The 20,083-nt window shown below is 40.0% G+C and overlaps 1 protein-coding gene across 4 annotated transcripts in view; it reads right to left on the bottom strand.

Moving 5' to 3' along the window:
* ARID4A (AT-rich interaction domain 4A) overlaps positions 1-20,083 on the bottom strand; it is a 46,926-nt gene that overhangs the window by 12,022 nt on the left and 14,821 nt on the right. For all 4 annotated transcript variants that reach the window (XM_064659518.1, XM_064659517.1, XM_064659516.1 and 1 more), the window contains exons 6-15: positions 19,077-19,156; positions 18,875-18,969; positions 18,178-18,310; positions 16,593-16,672; positions 14,891-14,967; positions 13,663-13,829; positions 4,583-4,655; positions 2,200-2,294; positions 1,785-1,882; positions 220-448 (exon numbers count right to left, since the gene is read on the bottom strand). In XM_064659518.1, coding sequence (XP_064515588.1) covers positions 220-448; positions 1,785-1,882; positions 2,200-2,294; positions 4,583-4,655; positions 13,663-13,829; positions 14,891-14,967; positions 16,593-16,672; positions 18,178-18,310; positions 18,875-18,969; positions 19,077-19,156 — 1,127 coding nt within the window. The remainder of the gene's footprint in view (positions 1-219; positions 449-1,784; positions 1,883-2,199; positions 2,295-4,582; positions 4,656-13,662; positions 13,830-14,890; positions 14,968-16,592; positions 16,673-18,177; positions 18,311-18,874; positions 18,970-19,076; positions 19,157-20,083) is intronic.

The following is a 20,083-nucleotide window of genomic DNA, read 5'->3' on the forward strand; positions in this document are numbered from 1 at the left end:
GCTGAGAAACCCCACGGGTGGAATAGGAAGAAATAATCCAACCCAGCTCCATTTCCAGGTAGAACATAACTGACAGTTAACACTCACAGGACCTGCCCTTGTACAAGAACACCAGTTCCAAAGTGCAATCCATCCCCAGGGAAAACCCACCATGGAAACTGTTCACTGTACAAAGGGGTTTTGTTAAGGACCAAACAGGAATCAGTGCAAACCACTCACCCTGGGGGATCTTAGTTCTACCTCTTCTTTTTCACTTTCACTGCTGGAATAATTTTCTTCTGCTTCTTTTTTAACTTCTGTTGGGGGCATTTTTTGTTCCTCTTTCACACTTTCCTCCATTGGTTCCACGTGTTTCTGTGTGTCTTCTACCACTTTTGGCTCATTGTGGTGGATGGTCCTGAACTGAATGTTTGCAGAGCGACAGTACTCCTCAAAACCATACAGATACCTGCAGACAAATCAGGTTCCATTTATATTTCAAGGTTTATTTTCTATTTATTCAAGTGCATAAAACCTATTTTCCTGCTCACTAACTTCAGGAAAGAAAAAAAAATAATAATGGCAACTAAAGAAATCCAAATAAACAAAATTAAAAAGCCAGAGAAGATTTTGAAATGAAACAATTTTGCACACAAGTCAAGTGGTGAGAGAGAATACACACAGGTGCTTCCCACATATTTAACTTCATCCCCATCCAGTTAAGAATTCCTGACAGTAAAGCCATGCATGAGCTTGTTCATATAACTGCCTGTGCACACTCTAATCCAGTTACAGGTGAGAGATTAATTAGCTTATTCCTCAATGAATAAATATGCAAGTTACAACACACTATCATGTGTCTAAATGACATTATTGTTATTTCCACTGTAACAGCAACCCAGTACACAGTTACCAATTATTCTTTTTATGATAAACACTCTTCTTTGTAAAATACAGACCTTAAACATGTGCCCAGTTCAAATCCCACTGAAGATGTCTGAATATTTTCATCTTCATCAACATTAACATGAGTTGAGTCATTAGTCATCCCTATTTCCAAATTTCCTCAGGTTCGAGGCAAGAGAACCCCATTCTCTCCTTTTACTCAAAAAGCCCAATTGTTTCTTGTCAAACTTCCAGGAGGATAAATAATGAAAATAATTTTCATTTAGAAAATCAGCTTGAAAAATGTCATTCCTAGAAGGTTTCCATTTCAAAAGTTAAAACACAACTGAAAACCAAAGGTCAGAAGAAAAAGATTTATGTATTTGTTCATTACAAGTAATGATTTTACTATTTACTGCTACATGCACACAGTTATGCCCTAAAGCCATTGTTCTGCAAATTCTGCAAAGATTATATTTAAATACCCAATCTGAAACATGTCCTTTTTCAATCAGCACTCTTCAGGAAGTTAAAGAAACTGGTATAAAATTCTCCTCGCTGCACAAAGCACCTCCAGAATGATGACAGTACGTTCTTGGTAATCACCACAACCTGCAAAGCTCAATTTGCCAAAGCTTATTCTATAAATTTCGTTGTTGTATTCTGAAATAGCACCTCACAAGCTGAAAGGGAATGTTTCTTGATAGAAAATGAGCAGACTTGTCAGTACTGGAGCAAGAGAAACTCAGGCAGCCCTGAGCACTCCCTCCCTTCCTCCACCATTTCAATCCTCAGCACTGTTCCTTAACTGAAGGATGGCAACTGCTGTTTCACTGAACTATCAAAAATTGCTTGAATGTTGTGCATGGTACTAAAAATATGGAAAAATGTTTTCACCATTACACAATATGAGAACTTACTTTCTATAAGCAGTTTTTACATTGTAGGAAGCAGCCGAGTTCAAAATAGGAATGCCAAGGTCCATATAAATTTGCTTCCATACAGCACCACTCTCAATCTTTGGGAGGGAAAAAAGAAAGAGAAAAGGAAATTTTCAGGTTTTTTTAGCCAAGAACATTAAGGAATTATGTCTAACACAGCCACAGGCCACAGCCTTTTGGAATCATAGAATAGTTTGGGCTGGAAGGGAACTTAAAGAACATCCACAATTCCAACCCCCCATGGGTAGGGACACCTTCCACTACACCAGGTTGCTCAGAGCCTCATCCAACCTGGCCTGGAACACTTCCAGGAATGGGGCAGCCACAGCTTCCCTGGGCAACTATTTATGAACATGAATGGACATATTTAGTTCAGGAAACATCCAACACTTACATTGTCACACCCACCCTGCTGATAAACCAGTCTAAAAAGTTTGAAGAGATTAAGGTCCTTGTAGCCCAGAACTGGTGGTTTATTGATAGGAGTACCTGGATAAAACAAACCAGAAACAAGAGGTTATCCTAAAGAACAGCAAATTGCCTCTTCCAATGCTTTAGCACAAATTTGATGACAAATATCTTTCTGTATTTTAATTTAATAGTTTAAGGTATGTCACAAGTCAGGAGTTTCCAATCACCAATTAAAGCTTCACCCTCTCGAGTGATCACTCAGCTCTGGGTGGTTTATTAGCCACCCAAATTTATTAATAATCCCTATCCAACTGGCTGCATCCCACTGCTGCTCTCCTGAGTGTGGAGGACACAGCCAGAGCTGCAGGAAGCTCCACAGAACACCTGAGGAATGCTGGAATACAGCAACGTGTGAAGAGATTAACTCAAAACACCGTGGGCTGAAAGGAATGAGGAAGAAGCAGAAATGTTGGATCAGAAAGAATCATACAGGCAAATTGTCAGAATGGGAAAAAGCACAGAGCCCTGACTGGATGTGAATATTTGGGACAGTTCCAGGGAAAAGAAAGAACTCAAATCAGATGAGTGGCAATGACATCAAGAACAATAATTATTTATAAAAGCAGAAACCAAAAGTGACTTGGGGCAAGTGGCTGCATCCGTAGACAATAATCCTCCCAGCAAGGAAGAATATCAAACCTCTCCCCTGCTGCTTCTTATCTTCCTGCATCTTCATGCAATTATATTTGGAATCATTAAAATAATTTTACAGGACTTTGGGAATACTGTCATGATTACATGAATCAAAACACTTGAACTGAGAGACCAGAATGTAGAACAAATGTGGTGGGAACAGAAATCCTGCTGTAAGGACAGAGGGGAAAAAAAAAACAAACAGAAAGGGGCAAAGGCCCAGTCCTGAAAAAGTCCTTCCTGCACATTGCTCAATCCACATATAACTTAGAGAGTATTTCCTGGACTGAGCCTCCAAAAATGCTTTCTTCTTTTGCCTTCACAAGGCCCTGACATGCTCCCTACTTGGTTTGTAGTCTAAGAGTTCAGGAAAGGGACTGAGGAAGGAGGAAAGCAGAAAAAGGGAAAGAATCAGGCTACCTGAGAAGAAAATTGGGGATCAGCCCAGCAGCAGAGGGAGGTTTTTTCCCAGCCCAATTTAGATTTTTATTCCCCTAAGGCAGGTTATTCTCCAGAAACACTGGTTATACACAGGAGGCCTCAAAACAGTATTGGATGAGCTCCAGAACTCTGCTATAACACAAAATCAATTACTAAACCTGTGATAAGAACTGGAAATACTGAACAGACTTGAAACTGTTCTTTTATGATTCTGTGGTCTAGAACACACCTCATTAGAAGGGATGCAGACCCTCTTTTACAAAGGCAACTTGATTTCCCCATTAATTTTAAAACAAAAAAAAAAGGCAGGGGGGAAAATTAGCACTTCATGTTTTACTCTCAGCTCTGGTTATTTCAAATTCAAATACTCCAACGTTTGCTGTAGTATGCTGCTATGGAAATATCACATTCAGGTCACTTTTGCCAAGGAAAAATGAAGGAAAAATAGTAAAATGGCAGTAAATGCATTTGTAATTTACCTCCACCAAGGCCACTGCAGGATAAACACACACAGTATTTGAACTGAAATGGTGACTTCATGAGTAAATTTAATAAAATGAAAACAGTCTAAACCACAAAACTTTTCAGGCTTGAATATACTTTAGAAAAAAAAGGGGGAGGCATGAGAGGAGCTAAGGAACAGAAAAACCTTCCATTTTAGTGTCAGTCTCATCACAACTGCAAATGCAAATGTCTTATGCAACAGCAGCTCTCCCAAGTCAGCAGGTACATCCTGCTCTCTAACCAGAGCACAGGCACTGCTGAGATCCATCATATGCCAAGACTTCAACTATTCTAATTTATTAAATCTCCCTTAATTCTGCAAAGACAGACATTGAAGATCACACTGTTTTCTTGTTCTAGCTACAGAATAAACAGAGTCGTTCCAGTTGCCTGTTCAGGTATCACTGCAACATCTCTGCAGGATCAGGGCAGCTCTGCAAGGAGACCTGACCATGGCACATCTCCCACTCTCTCCTGGTTGGATTTCACCAGCCATGAAGAGGCTCCTCAGGTTCCAGCCTGAGATTACCAGCAGCAGAACTCCCAGCCAGGCTGTCACGACAAGGAAGCAACCAAGAGCTTATTTAACAGGGAGTGTTGACATAAAAAAGGCTTTGTGAAAGCAAAACAAAATCAAAACACCTCAGGGAGGATTTGAGTTTCCTTTGAGTGCTGTGCCATCAAAAAAGTGGACTAGAGATAAGAAAAGAGAGAAAATTCAGTGTTACCTCTGTCTTCCATAAACTTGTAAAGCTGTTGGAGGAAGTTGTCCCTCTCTTCAGGATCGAGCTCTTCCTCAGGCTGTGAAAACAAGCGCAGTCAGAAATGAAAACAGCAAACATGCAAAGTAACCATTTATTTGTGCAAAAGCCTAAGAGCAAGAACTAAACCCAAACCACTTTCCATCTGGCTCTGCACCCATGGAATGGTGAAATATGCAGAAAACAAAATTTACTGAGCAGACTGAAGCGGCACCTCAGGAGGAGAAAAAGGAAATGCAGGTCAGGGAAGGCATCGGGCCATGACAGAAGGAATGTGTGAGCCTCACAATGAAAACACCAACACACTTCACATACTTCTCTCACACAGAAGAGGTCTGTTATTTACAAGACTGAAACAATTCACAGGAACTCAAGGGGTTTTTGGGTTGGGTTCTTGGCTTGTTTGGGGCTTTTTTGCTTAACTCATCTTTCTAGCCCAATTTTAGCTCAGGTTGCAGAACAATCCTTTCTCCAATCATTCCAGGCTTTGATGCTCCAGACAGTATTTGGTTTGTAATTAAGCTCCAGTGCTTGATTTCATCTTATATTTGGAAACACTTTTAGAGTCACTTCTATAACTTATTATCATAAATCCCTTAGTTTTACATTTACAACTTAAAGCCTCAAAGAGATAAACACTTACAAGCTTGATGGGAACCCATAAATGAAATAAAGCTTCTCTTTTATTCAAGTGAAAATCATTAAAATAAAGTCAATTTATTGGTGGGTGGGAGGGGCGGGGAGGGGAAATAACATCTACGTATCTTCACGTAATTTTGAGCTTCTAGCAGAGACCAGAAAAAAAAGTAATAAACCCTTTTCCCTGCAATGCTTTCTGGATGGCACTTTCTTCCTGCCAGCCTGGCAGTTTGCACAAGCAGGACTGCAGCTGCCTCGGAGGGAAGACGTACAGTACGTGTCAAAAAATCTTATCATTCCATTATTAAAAATAACAGGCAAGTGACAAGCAGCTCCAGAAGGAAACCAGAAGAGCAATTTACATTTCAATTGTCTCTGCATTCTCTAAACTTTAAGCTTCAAGGCAGGAAAGCAGGCAGGGAAATGGGAATGGATGTGCTGCTGGCTTGCTAAGCAGAAAGCAATCTGCCCAGCATCAGAATGAATCCAGCCCTGCCTGTTTCACTGAATCCCTTCTAAGCCCAACAGGGCTCACCTACAATCAGGCAGAGGCAGTATCTGTGTCTTACTTTCCTATTTTTATTTGGGAAATAACTGGAGGAAATTCAATGTGTAATCACAACATTGTACAGCATCAGTTACCACTTGCCCATGGCACCTTACAGGGATTATATAAGGAAAAGCAGTTATCTATAGAATTAGTATGTTCTTCCAGGTTATCAAGTGAAGTATTGCTATAGAAACCACAGCTCTTTTCTCTTCATCTAAACTGCAAACCCACTCCAGGATCGAGAAATTTCTACCATCTCCTGTGATGTTTACTGGTTAAAGGCAATATGGCTCAAACTGTGAAAACTAAATACATGCAAATAACAGTAAATCTTCAGAAATACTTCTGAACAGTTGAATTAAAGCTATCTCTTCCATGTGGGCAGAGTTCCAAACCAGAACTCCAGGTCAGAGCAGCAGAAATGTAGGTTAGAAATAGCACCCTTGCAGTCAGAATTTAACCATTTCACTGAGATGAAGGATTTTCACCTGAAGAAAAGCAAAAGGGAAAGATCAAAAGCTTTCCCATAGGGTGGGGACATAAAACCTGGCTGTAATATTCACCCACCTGTGTAAGACCCCCCAAATCCTGTTTCTCCCTGTTGTTGGTGTGTAAGCCCCTTGGCTGGTATCAACACCAGAACAGACACCAAATCCTCCTGAGAAGCCACTTGAATAAGACCTGAATAACTATCACCACCATCAGCTATTTTTTTGCTGCTGGCCAAAATAAGAAAGACCAACCCCTCATAGATGTGCTTATTGCAATCCATTTGGATACATGGATTTTTTAAGAGGTCATTTTTTTTATCAGGGTTATCTGTTTGCAACTGGGCATAATGAATTCCCAGAAATGTCTACTGTTCTGAGTTACTGAAATACATCAACCATCAGCAACCTCAAATCTGCATCCCAAGTCAAGGAAACACCTGAGAAATGTTGGTGCCACATCCTGTGATCACCATCAGTGAGGGACTGGAGAGCTAAAATTCCCAGCACAGATTTCCAGCAGGAACCAGGCTGACTCTGCTACCCTCCAAAACTCACTGTTCCTCCCCAGACATTCATGCCCATTTTAGACTGGCCATAAGTAAGTTCACAGAGACAATTGTTCAAAATCAGTTTTTTAAGAGAGTTCTGTCTCTCCATTTCATTTTTTTCCCATACAGATGTTGCAAAAAAGGGGAGACTGGAGCCAAAGGTAAGTCCAAGTGAGATGCAAAACAACATGAAAATTTTTAAGTGGCAGGAGCTCAAAACCAAGACCTTTCTGCTGTTCATCCAATATCCACAACTAAATGCAACACAAGAAAATTTTTTTAGTTACACGATGAGAGGCTGAATTTCAATTAAATAAAAACAAATAAAAATACCCAAGATGCCTTTTTTCTAATTAGAAGATTGAAATTTTATGGCTTTGGGATGTTTCCCTCCTTTCTGATTAGCAGGTCACATCAGCTAGAGAATTCTGGAAGCAGGAAAACAATAAAATCAACCATGATCACACATTATCTCTGTAAAAGGACATACTCCTTTCCCAGCTCCATTTTTTACTGCCTTCCAAGCAACACTAACAGTGATCACGTATTTTCTAAAATTATTTTGAGAGTAACAACCAGCAAATAACACAGCATAAACCACACAGAAACATGGAGAAAACCTGTAACTGGCTTTGCTTCATTTCGTTTCCAGCCACTTAATTCACCCCGAGCTTTTCCTCCGTCCTTGACATGATTTTAACCAAGAATGTGGCTCTGTTACCCTGACTCATCATTTACTCTCCAGAAGGATGTTAAACCTTCTGTGGGTGCCAACCTTTAGAGCTGAGTGGGAGCACAAAGGATGAAAAGAGTTTCTTCTACAAAAGGAAGAATGAATCTCTACCTACGAGCACGTTCACCATAAACTCAGTCAGTACGAGGTGAGGCTACCAGGGACTGATCTTCCTTTTATGTTACAAATAGACTGACAAGCCCATAAACTCCTCTGTGGAATAAATGGAAGTTAAGAGGAAGAACAGTGCATACAGGATCTGGAGTTCAGAGCAGTATATGATCAAGACAATCTGCCAGAATTAATGTAATTTTTGTTGTTTCGAAGTACTTCAATGCATTTTCATCGCTGGCACATTTGCTTTCTGATGCCAAGTTTGAACACCAATTAAGAAAATGAAAAGAATTACACTGATTGCAACAAGTTAACAGCTTTACACCATGTGGAGATGAGAGTGGTCTTAAAATGTTAATTTCCACCAACAAGAAGTAGGAATTCAACCATCCTCAGCAATGACTCACTTGGAGCTGTGCCTCAGCCTTCAGCTCCCCTGCTCCTCTTTGAGGGACATTCTGAGAACGCCTGTGAGCAAAGGGCTGTGAGCAAGAACGTCTTGGAGGAACATTTGGCCATGGAATGATGCAGGCTGTGCTTCCCAGCAGCCAGAACTCCTACAAAGGCATGGATGCGTGAGAAGGAGGATTAACTAATCAATGTTCAGCTATTTTTAAAGGCTATTCTGTGCATTCCACGTCACAGCTGCTTTGGGGGTTTTATGTATGGAAATCACAGAATCACAGATTGGTTTGGCTTGGAAAGGACCTCAAAGACCATCTTGTACCACTCCCCTGCCACAGGCAGGGACACCTTCCAGGGACACCAGGTTGCTCCAAGCCCTTGAATCCTTCCAGGGATGAGGCAGCCACAGCTTCTCTGGGCAACCTGTGCCAGGGCCTCACCACCCTCACAGCCAGGAATTTCTTCCTAATATCTAATAAACCACTTCTTTCCAGGCACCATGATTCATTAACTTGGAAATTACTGTTTTCCTGTATTTAAGTTTTAGGAGTCAGCTTTTTAATGTTATTTTAAAATATAAACAGGTTGCAACAGACATGGATGATCTGGGTATCATTTTATATGATCTCCCACAGTCACTTAGAGAAAAGCCTACATGGGAAACAACTATTTTCAAGCAAAATGTAAGTATTTTAATAGTTGACTACTGATTGTTTGTAGGAATCTTGAGCCTCCTAAAATACATTATGGATTTCTGATCCCTCCTTTATGAGCTCAGTGCTAATAAAATATATGGTAATGACTTATCATGAGAACCGAAATCCTTGCAGAAAAGGAATATTGGAAAATGCCTCTGGCACCTTCCCTTTTCAACAATGTAAAGCAACTGTGACTGATGTTTCTTGATGCTGTTGTGGTGCAAGAACCCCAAAAACATGAGAAGAATGCACCCTATTAAACGTGCCACACCCACATCCTCCAGGTGACCATCAAAACTAAGCCTTAAAGGAAATCCCCCAAAGCAAATGCCTGGAGGTGCAATAACTCTTCCCTCAAAGAGCTGTGGGGGCCAGCTTGCTGGAGGATTTCTCTGAACAAATTCCTCACCTTTCCTTCTATCTTAAATGAATATACCTATTAAGAACTCATACTGAAAAGGGATTTCAAATAAGTGCATGTTAAAATCTTCATTCTGCTGGAATCAGAGTGGCCCACAGGGAGACCGAGAGCCAAAAGCAAATGTTGCCTACACGTTCCTCTGTAAAATGGGGAGTATTTGACTATTTGAACTTGGGAAACAAATAGGGTGGTTGCAATGGATTCTACAGCTTCTCCTCCCAGCACATTTACCTGTCTGGAATCCTTTGCTTCACTGCTCTACATTTAGATTATTCTTTCTTCTTCCCCAATAAAACAACTTAAATACAAACAAATACAGGTAGTAGATATAATCTGTTTCTAATAAAAATCAGGTAATGATCAAAAAATTTTCTATTTCTATGTGGAGATACTGGAGTTAAGATTTTCTCTCTCCTTTTAGCTGCAGTGCATTCCTTGACTGTCAAATGTACCCTCCAAACACAGTTAATTCTCTTCTTCTGACATGCTGAAAACTGGGTGAGAACCAAAAGCAATATCTGGATTTTTATCAGGATTCAAACTAATTGAGTGATTCTTTTCATCTTCATTTGATACAGACTTTTTTCCCTACAGTACCCCTGCATTTTCTCACTTTTTATGACACAAGTTATTAAAACCCCTTACATTTTAAAGAAAAATAATCCAGAGATTCAACATCTATTGCCAAAATTCCAGCAATTTGAACATGCTGAGCAACTCTGTGTAATGCAATCCCTGTCGAAGTCAATGACAAGCATTTTCCACACTGTCCTCCTTCCCAGTCAAGTCTGGACCACACAAGTCACTTCCCACTGATGAGGAGGAGGAGCATCTCACCAACACCATATTTGTTCCCACTCCTCAGCTTACAGAAGCCACCAAAGAACAGCCCTGGAGAGCCTGGAAACCTGGTTGTACCAATTCTACCACCTCTTTAAGATGTCATCAAAGGCAACACAATCAGAAAGACTCTGTCAAAAAAAAGTTACAGATTTTTAACCCAGCCACTGGAAAAATGGTAGGGTCTCTTCTCACCAGCTAGGGCAGATCTCCCTGCCCCATTACCATTATAAAAGATCCTACTTCAGAAAAATAAGATCCATTCCAGAATGAGACTCTTCTGACTGACTTTATCCTGTGATTATATATGAAGTAGGCCTGTGTCCTTTTGATTATTTAATGAAGGCCTATCAGGCTGGGCAGCAGCTGGATAGGCCCTGACAGCAAAGCTGCTCTGCAGTTTAGAACATGGGAGTGGGGAAAAAAAAAAAAAAAGGTATTTTTAAAAATCTCACTTCAATATAACCAATTGCTGTTCTAAAACAAAAAAGCCCACTGAGAATATTCTGGGAGAGGATGGACAGAAGCTATTTTTGACCTTGATTAATACAGGAGGAACTCTGTGAAATGTAAAATTTTAGCACTTGAGATTTGTATTCAAATACAGGCAAGGAAAAAAAAATCATTCACTTGTCGATTCTCTCTGCATTTCTGTCTTTCTAAGGGAAAAGAAAAAAGGAATGATGATAAATTCCCTAAATGCTGTCTAATTGCAATATCTACCATGGCCCACTATTTAAATATATATTCTCACAGCTGAATCAAGAATTTGATTTAATGGGCTGTCATGACAGTTCTGCTCTGACATAATCTAAAAAGATTCATATGTATCCTCTGCTACACAGCTTCTGTAAGATGAAGATGCTCACCTTATTTTTAAAAGCCTAGCTGTCACCTGGAAATAATGGATTCCACAGCTCCTCTATCAGCACATCCACCTGTCTCAAATCCTTTGCTCCTCCACTTTACATTAACATCATTCTTTAAAAAATAACTGCAATTCCTTTTACAGGAATGTCTTTTTTTTTAATTTTTTTTTTAAACCACCAAGCTTCCCCCTCCCCCTTCTTTGTTTGAAACACACAGATTTTTATGCAATAGGCATGAAAAAATGATAATAAAAATGGATACTATAAAACTGGTACAGGAATCCTTGATTTTTAGTGACTGATACTCTGCAATTTAAGGAGTGTTAATACAGGCAAACCAATACAGACTGCAACAGTTCACACCCTGCAAAATGTGGCCTATTCAGTCTTTTTCACTGCAAACTGAAGAAAAAAACCCTGAGGATTTTACATTCTGCACACATTTATCTCAGATTTATCTAATCATAGCATTCTTCTCAGACAGACATTTACTCCATTTTCCCCAACACTGTTATCAAGGCATAAAATCCACACCTAAAAATAGACTCTTATTGTCTTTTTTTTTTTTTTTTACCTGGCTGCAAAGCTCCACCAGCCACTTCCCAGCTCAGAAACCCAAGTCAAACCCCCATCCTCAACCCCCCCTCCCTCCACGTTCACATTCCCAGATTCAAGCCCACAATCCTTACCTAGGAGCCGCATTCTTTCAAACGTAAAATGGTTTGACTTCCTCTCTATCTAACGCTCCCACTGCCCGCACATATTCCAGCCCGGCTTCCAGATATCTGCTCGCGCTCTCTCTCCCCGCGCGGCGCCCGCAGTTAACCGGCATTACTTACATTCTCTTCCGTACAAAAAAAATTGATTGTTAAATACTAATAACAAGGCTAAAGCCCCGAGGCACGAGATGAAAGGCAGGGGAAGGGCCAGCCCATCTCCGAGCCCCCGGCCAGCCCCGGTCCCGCGGCCGCTCCCCGCGCCTGCGCCGCCACCCCAGCGCGTTGCCCTGGGAACGCCGAGGCCGCCGCCAAGCGCCATCGGCCATTCCGTGTGGGAAGGGAAGGGAAGGGAAGGGAAGGGAAAGGGAAGGAAGGGGAAACCTGACCTCCCTCGCAACGCAAACCGCACTCGGGTTTTGCTGCGTTTCCCGGTGTACCGTGAAAATCAGTGGGAAAATAAAGAAGCGAATCTCAACACTCGCCCCCCCCCCCCCCCCCATCACCCCTCCCCGCTGCTAAATCCAACACCCGGGGTACAGCCAGGGAGCAGGGATAGAAGGGAATTCTCGAAATACAGTTTAGAAACTGGGTAACTTTATGGAAAAGGAGCCACTTAAAATATTCCAAAGCAGAAAAACATTTTGCTGTTAATATCAGAGCCACAGAATCACACTCCATGATTTGGGGTGGAAAGGATTTTAAAGATATTCTAGTTCAACCCCCCTGCCATGGGCAGGGTCAACTTCCACTAGATCAGATTGCTCCATGCCCTGTCCAACCCGGCCTTGAACACTTCCAGGGATGGGGCAGCCACAGCTTCTCTGAAAAACCTGTGCCAGGGCCTCACCACCCTCACAGTCAAGAATTTCTTACCAGTATCTAACATAAATCTCGCCTCTGTCACTTTGAAGCCATTCCCATTGTCCTGTCACTCAAGGTCCTTGTCCAAGATCCCTCTCCAGCTCTCTTGGAGCCCTTTAGGCACTGGAAGGTGCTCTAGGGTCTAACTGGAGCTTTCTCCTCTCCAGGCTGAGCAGCCCCAGCTCTCCCAGCCTGTCTCCAGAGCCGAGGGGCTCCAGCCCTCACAGCAAATTCGTGGCCTTATCTGGACTGACTTCCAATGCATCCACATCTTTCCTGTGCTGAGGACCCCAGAGTAGGACACAGAGCTCTGGGTTTGGGCATCACCAGAGCAGTGTAAAGGGGAGAACCCCCTCCCTCGACCTGCTGCCCTCTCCCCTTGTGATGCAGCCCAGCACAAGGTTGGCTGCCTGGGCTGCCAGCACACATCGCCAGGTCCAGCTTTCCACCCATGAGAAACCCCCTGCCCTTCCCCACACAGAGCTGCTCTCAGTGACTTCTCCCAGTCTGTTCTCAGGTCCAGGACTGGCCCACATTGTGAGTTCAGAGATCACCCCAACATGTCAGACACACAGTCCTTTCACATCATAGCCCGGGATTCTCTGATCCCCAACCGAACACTTCCACGGTTCAGTCCTGCGCTGCTCTGAAGCATCTCAGGCACCAAAGAGCTTCAGCAGGCCCTGTGCATCAGCTCATACTTTCAGTCAACCCACTGCTTTTGCTTCAATAGTTTGCCTTTTTTTTTTAAAATCAATCTACTCTTTTCAGAAACAAGTTACTTTTTATACAACCTACATATAAAGAAATATACAAAGAAAAGAAAGAAAAATAAAAAATTACTTGTATTTAAGGTTGTATTACTACCACTAGGCTCAGCATAAATTTTTTGGGTTTGCCTTTCCTTTTGATCCAGAATCTTTCACTCTTCTCTGCCTTGAATTCTTAGTTTCTGAGATTTGTCTCCGATTTCTGCACTGGATAACTGGAGAAACCTGCCACTGCTCACAAATCCCAATAAATGCAACTGTAACAGGGAAAATGAACAGGACTGAAAAGACATTGAAGTCTGACAGTAAAGTGTTGGAAAGTGTGGGGTTTTCAGACAGGCGTGTTACTAAATTATCTCTGAAGAATGACTGAAATTGCCCAGACTCACCGGTACTTCTTCAGTTTTCTCTTCTCTTTTTTCTTCCTCTTCATCAGTTTCTGCAGCAGCTCCATCTTCCTCATCACTGCTGGAGGACTCCAGGATTTCACTGATGTCCATTTTCCAGTTCCTAGGAACACCCTTGGTGCTGAGAAATGTAGTTGCCTCCTGTAGCCCTACAGAAGAAAGGGCCCTGGCTTTACCTCATCCACAGCATGCAGTCACAAAGCATTTTTAATTTCCTTTTCATCACATCCTTGTAAATCACAACCCTAACTTAAATGGCACCCTGACTTACTTTGCTCTTTTCAAAATATCATCATGTCTTAGACTGCAAAAAAATGAAGAGCATTTGCCAAAGAGATGTGACATCAGTGTTTGGAACAGAGGAAAAACACACCAGTGAGGAAGGGAGTGATGGGACAGGCTGGAGTCACACTTGTACAATGGAAATACCTCGAATTCTTTTGCTTGAAGAGGTGCTCCAAGGGGGAAACAACAGAGCAAAACAAACCCAGATAACCCTAAAATTTGCCCCTCAGTCACAGAAAGAGACTTTAATAAAGGAATCAGAAGAATACCCAGAAGAGGGACATACTGCAATGAACCATTCAGTGCTGCTGGAGAAGAAAAGGCACCAGTTTTTAACAGCTGCTGATGGAAAAACCTCCAGACATTGGTCTCAACTCTCTTTTTCTTTTTTATTTTTTGAAACCATTAGTACCTTTGGTTCCAAAATATTCCCTCGTGGCAAGAAATGTCACAACCCAATTATGTTCTGCACAGGAAAAAAAGTCCCTTTCTTCAATTTATCTCAAACCTGGCATCTGATCTTTTCTTTGGCTGTTCTAAAGCTCTTGTACTGTGAAACAGCTATTAAGGAGAAAGTAGAAATCATTATGAGTTACACTCATCAATCAAAACCACCTCAAGCTCTCATTTGTAGCATGTTAAAGCTTTGCTTGTTAAGGAGCTGTTCCACACCTTTACTCAAATTAGAGGAACTGCTGTTGTTGAGGGGGATTTTTTGTTGCTGGATGGGGTTTCTTATTACAATTTTTAATAAATACATTTTAAATATTTCTCTTTAACAAATTTCATATCCAAAGTTTCTCTAATTTATCCCATTTAAAATTATTCACAAAATATCCAAAAGCAACTATCAGAAATCAAGAGGTCATCACTTATCTATAAATGTTAAAAGTACTATTGTATGAAATTATTTCTTTTAATTTACCTTTCTTAGGAGAGGACTCAGATTTTGGTAAGTTTTGAAGATCTAATTCTTTGATGTCTTTTCTTGCTATTGAGTAACTGTAAAAAAATAAGGTTTTGTTATTATTTTTAAAGCACAGAAAAGCAAGCATTTGATTTAGAAAAACAGCAATTTCTAAAATTTTCAAGATTTAGCATCCACCTGCAGGGTCCTTTCTAACAACTAAATGCATAACACACTTGTTATTGTAGTGTCATACAAGAGCAAGTTATCCAGAATACGTTTCCAATCTTTCTTTGAGATTCAGACATTAAAGTATCCTTAAATAATTAAGAAAAGTTTGTAAAGCTTCTTTATGTTCAATGCTTAAACTGCACAAATTTGCAAAATTAAAAAAAAACACAAAGGCAAAAATCGTTTTCTAAACTGAAAATATTCACACGAATCAACAGCTGCTCTCCAAAGAGGAATCCAGCTAAGAGGGAAAGAACAAGTCCTCTATTTGCAAAATGCATTTCTAGGAACACAGAACAGAAGTGAAGCCAATTCCCAGATCTGCACTGACAAACAGTTGATTTTGATTTTTAAATTACACAGCACAACATATGGAAGTTGCTCTGTTCTAAGGTTAAACTGAATATATTTTCTTTTCTTCTTTCATTATTTCACAAAACCTGGAGTAAAACCTCAGGAATTAGAAGCTGCCATTTTCTGAAGTTAAAGCCATAATACCATGGGGAAAAAAAGTCAAACAGAGCAAGAGTAGATGTTTTACCAGCAGCATTCCACCTTCAGTAGATAAAGAGCCAGGCTCACCTAGAAGGCTGATGGGAAGTGTCTACATTAAGAGGCCAAAATGAATTAAGTCTTCAGGCACTTGGAATACATTTCAGCAATCAAGTACTCACAACCTACTCAAAATCATGGCTCTTAAAAAAATCCCAAATTGTTCACTTTGAAAGGAGAGAAAGAGGGTGGCAGCTGGCCTTTGGCAGGGAAGTTTTTAGTTACAATATGTTGAGACACATGCAATGTGAAAAGAAATAAAGGGAAACAGCTTTTAAAAAAAACAGTCTTCATACTCTTATAAATATATTATTCCTTAACTAAGACACACATCTCTGTTGCTCCCTGTATTTTAGGAGCAGAGGATGGACCAACAGGATCTTCCTTTCTTTTTGCTGCAATCTCGTTCAGATTCTGTAAATATTTTAATTAACAAGTCTCTTTAAATTCTCTTCTTTATTGGAAAAAAGTAGATTAAGCCCTTAAAGGCTTTGCTGTTTTAACAGCAATGGATATCATAGCACTGGAGGTAATGAGTCCATCAGATATCCAAACTACTACAAGGGACACCCATAAAGACAGTAATTAAGACATTAATGAAAATAATTTAAACCAAAACTCACACTACAAAGGACAGAAATGATCTAAAGAGTAAACGCTCCTGGGTGGTTTAGGGTTTTTTTTTTCTTAAGTTGTTGGTATTTTTAAATGAAGCACCAAAAACTTGACTGATTCAAGGAATACTCGTCATTCCACACAGTGGAAAGAAGGGTGAGGAAGCACAGAAGGAGATGGCTGGAAATGGACTGCGAAGCCAAAGGTGTCCATCCAACATTACAGAACATTGTACCCTTTCCATTTGGAAGAAATAATGTCTTCAGCAGCAATATGTAATTAGTCTCCCATGTATTTCTAATAAAAGTGAGCAATCACTTACAATTTGGAATCTGCAAAGGATCGAACTAAACACTGGTCCTTCTTCACGGCGACGTCGTCGTTGCAGCTCGGTGACACCACCTGAAGGTTCAAACAAAACACTGCTTTATTGGAAAAAAAAAGGAAAGAAAGACAGCAAGAAAACTGCTGTTTTCCTGTTTATTATAATTTCCAGTTCTGGGAAAACAAACCTACTCCAGTTTATACTACGAAGGTCGACAGTAACAAATTTCAAGAAGTAATTTACCCCAAACTATTGACTTGATATGTACAAGCCAAAAAAGCTTAAAATTTTATTTGTAAACTCAAAACTTATCTGCTGAGGTTCCATCATGGGATCCTGTTCATTCATTCTGCTTCCTAATTCTTGTTCACACAAAACCTGATTTAAGCATCTATTTAAAAAGTCACAAACCTACTTATTTTATACCAGTTTCTGATGTTTGGCATTTAAACTGAGACATAAGTTGGTTTTTTGGTTTGCTTGGGTTTGGGGTTTTTTTGAGGTGTGGATAACATAAGCTAGTGTGAAATCCAGCACATCCTTCCACAGCAGTATTATCTCTAAGTCTAAAAAAAGTGATAAAAATGTATTTGTATTACCAAAACCAGAACAAGTTTACATCTTGCTCTAGACCACACACAAACAGAAAATGTTACATGCAAATACAGGGCCTCCAGTAACTTAATCCCCTAGGTAGGAACCATGTTAAATTAAAATCTGTCATTAATAACGGGATATACAACAGTCAGAACATGTGCAAAACCACATTTTATATACAGCTGGATAAGCCAGTGTCAACTATTCACCCCACATTACACCCCAATGTTCTCTCTAGAAGGGAAGACACCTGGAGTCACACAAACAAACACAATCTTAAACTAAGTTAAAAGATTTTAACAACTGAGCTTGTTCCCCTAAGACTCAAAATAAAGGAGTACAGAGTTCAGTAAATAAAATCTGCAAGAATTAACAAACCAAACCTGTGTGTTTAATGCTCCAAAATACTTTTTTTAAGCAAACATTCTAATGGGTAACAGAAGATGTGTATTGAGCCTGTCTGACAATACAAAAAAGTTTACTACAGAAAGCAACTTTTAACATGTCTATGTATTTCTGTGCATATGAACAATCTGCAGAGTGTCTGCCTTTACAGTACAAGTCTACTTGGATTTATTTAATATGTATTTATTTCAGCAGTGGCAATGAACAGCTGTACTGACAGTGAAATAAAAATAACCACCAGCATGTACTGCCAGAGTGACTGGCCACTGGTGCAAATGAAAGCATGAAAGAAAGGAGAATTCCACAAAATTGAAAGTCAAATGAAATATAACTGCTCTTAAACTGCCTGGGAGTGCAAATCCTAACACATCTTATTTTTAGAAGAAAAACATCATCCCATACTGATCATCTCACAGGCAGTTTGAAAGACTTTAAAGCCATAAAACTGCAGCTTATACATAAGTGTTAATCTTTGCTTTCCTCCTCTCCACAGATACTGGAAAACATTTGTATTTTTAGCAAATACAGGAGCAGAGCTGAGCCTGACAACGTTCCCAGCTTTGCTGGAAAAGGAACTTACCAAAGCTGGGTACCAGTCTGCCTTCTCTGAATTACAAGTCACACTCACAACTTTGCCAAGCAATTCATCGTTGAGGCGCCTTTTATCTTCATCCTCTTCTTCACTACTTTCTTCTTCCTTTTCATCTTCAGTGCTGAAATATCAAAATGTACAAGATTTTTAAAGTGTGTGCCTGAAGGTACTACTTGAGAGCAAAACCAGCTTACAACCAGATTTTTCTTCCTATTTTGCAAAGCTTCAAGGAAACAAAGTTAGAATTTTAAGAGCTGAAATTGCTTGAAATACACTTAAATATTAAGTGTTCTTAGTAAGAGGAATTTTGTAGAAATTCTTTCCAAGTATTAGTATTTTACAGCAGCATCATGCTGGAATTGGAGACTTGACTCAGATTTTGACTGTGCACAGACATGAAACAAAGAGAAATGGTCTCTACCCTAGAAATTTAAAAGCACTTTTTTTTCGCTTTGTGCAGAGTAAAGGTTAAAAATCCACCATTTCTTATTAGATAAAAGAAGCACAAATGTTCTTAAGCAAAACCCCTTCAATCTGATAATATTGCCAACATATGATCATGTCTGTAGCACTCAAGTCCATAAGGTGTGCACACAACTCATGTGCTGGAGCATTCAGAGCTCTGCAGCTGCAGTGGTGCTGCTTCAGAGACAGCAAAGGACAGCAAAGGAAAGGCAAAACTCACACAGGAAGAGAAGATCTTCTCCCTCTATTAGATTTCTTCCCAATAACTGGAGTTCCAAAGTGCTCTGGATTGGTTAGTGGCAGTTGGTCAAGTGTCTACATGGAAAAAAAAGTGAAAAAAATTAGTTTGCAATATCTTCTTTAAAAAAAAAAAAAGGTGAATTAACTACTTAATTTTTATTCCATGTCCATCACTGTCTTACCTCACTTTCTGCAAAGTGCCTTTCTCCCTTCAAGCATAATGAAGTTCGTCTCAAGGTCCTTTCATCTCCATCATCAAAAACTAGGATGAAGCCAAGGAAACACATCAGCACGAGATGATCAGAGCTCAGCCCCAACTCTGCTGTTTATCTCACAGTCAAGAACATTCTCTAACACAGGACTTTCAGACCTCCATCTACTCATTCTTCAGTTCACAAGCAAAATGAAGGTCAGTACTCAATATTCAGCCTGAGAATGGATTTTCACACAGAGTTTGAAGCCAGTGAAAACAAGGTTTTTAGGTGCAAGAGTTTAACTGGGACATTCTTCTTATCAATGCACTGCACATTTCAAACCATAGCCACTGGCTGCCCACCAGTCACTATTATCCAACCATCTCTGGGGTTTGCCTGGTTTTGTTGGGATTTTTCTCACCCTATCCACTTATTTCTTACTTATACTGCTGTTTAATGTTGTACCTTTCCATCCTCCCTCTTGCCACAAGCAATCCCACAGAGAGACAAAGGAATGAAAAGAAAAACATCTGTGGGATAGTTTTTGCTACACTATCAATATTGTCTTACAAACACACCAGGACACTGGAAATGTGAAACTCTAAGTCTGACCAAATCATAAGGAAAACTTAGTAGACATCCTATTAAATCTCATGTATAAGTGACAGGAAAGCTCCACTGATATCCATCAATATACAGCAGAAGAATTTTGGCACATTTCCACTAAAAAAAAACCCCAAACAACAAAAATCTCTTGAGCCAGCATGAATATCCAATATAATATTTCTCAGATAACTAACTAGAACATTCACATTCTCACACTTCTAGATTAAAACCATAGACTGCAAAAATGACTTTGTAAAAAGGTATGAATATAAAATTAATTAAGCTTGATTAAGATAAGCTTTAAAGTCCTGAATCTTCAGAGTAGATACTGCTGTGATATGTTCCACTATTGAATTAGTTTAATGGCCTCTGTTGTAACACTTATACAC

This window comes from Pseudopipra pipra, chromosome 6 (assembly GCF_036250125.1).
Source record: "Pseudopipra pipra isolate bDixPip1 chromosome 6, bDixPip1.hap1, whole genome shotgun sequence".
Taxonomy (NCBI): Eukaryota; Metazoa; Chordata; class Aves; order Passeriformes; family Pipridae; genus Pseudopipra; species Pseudopipra pipra.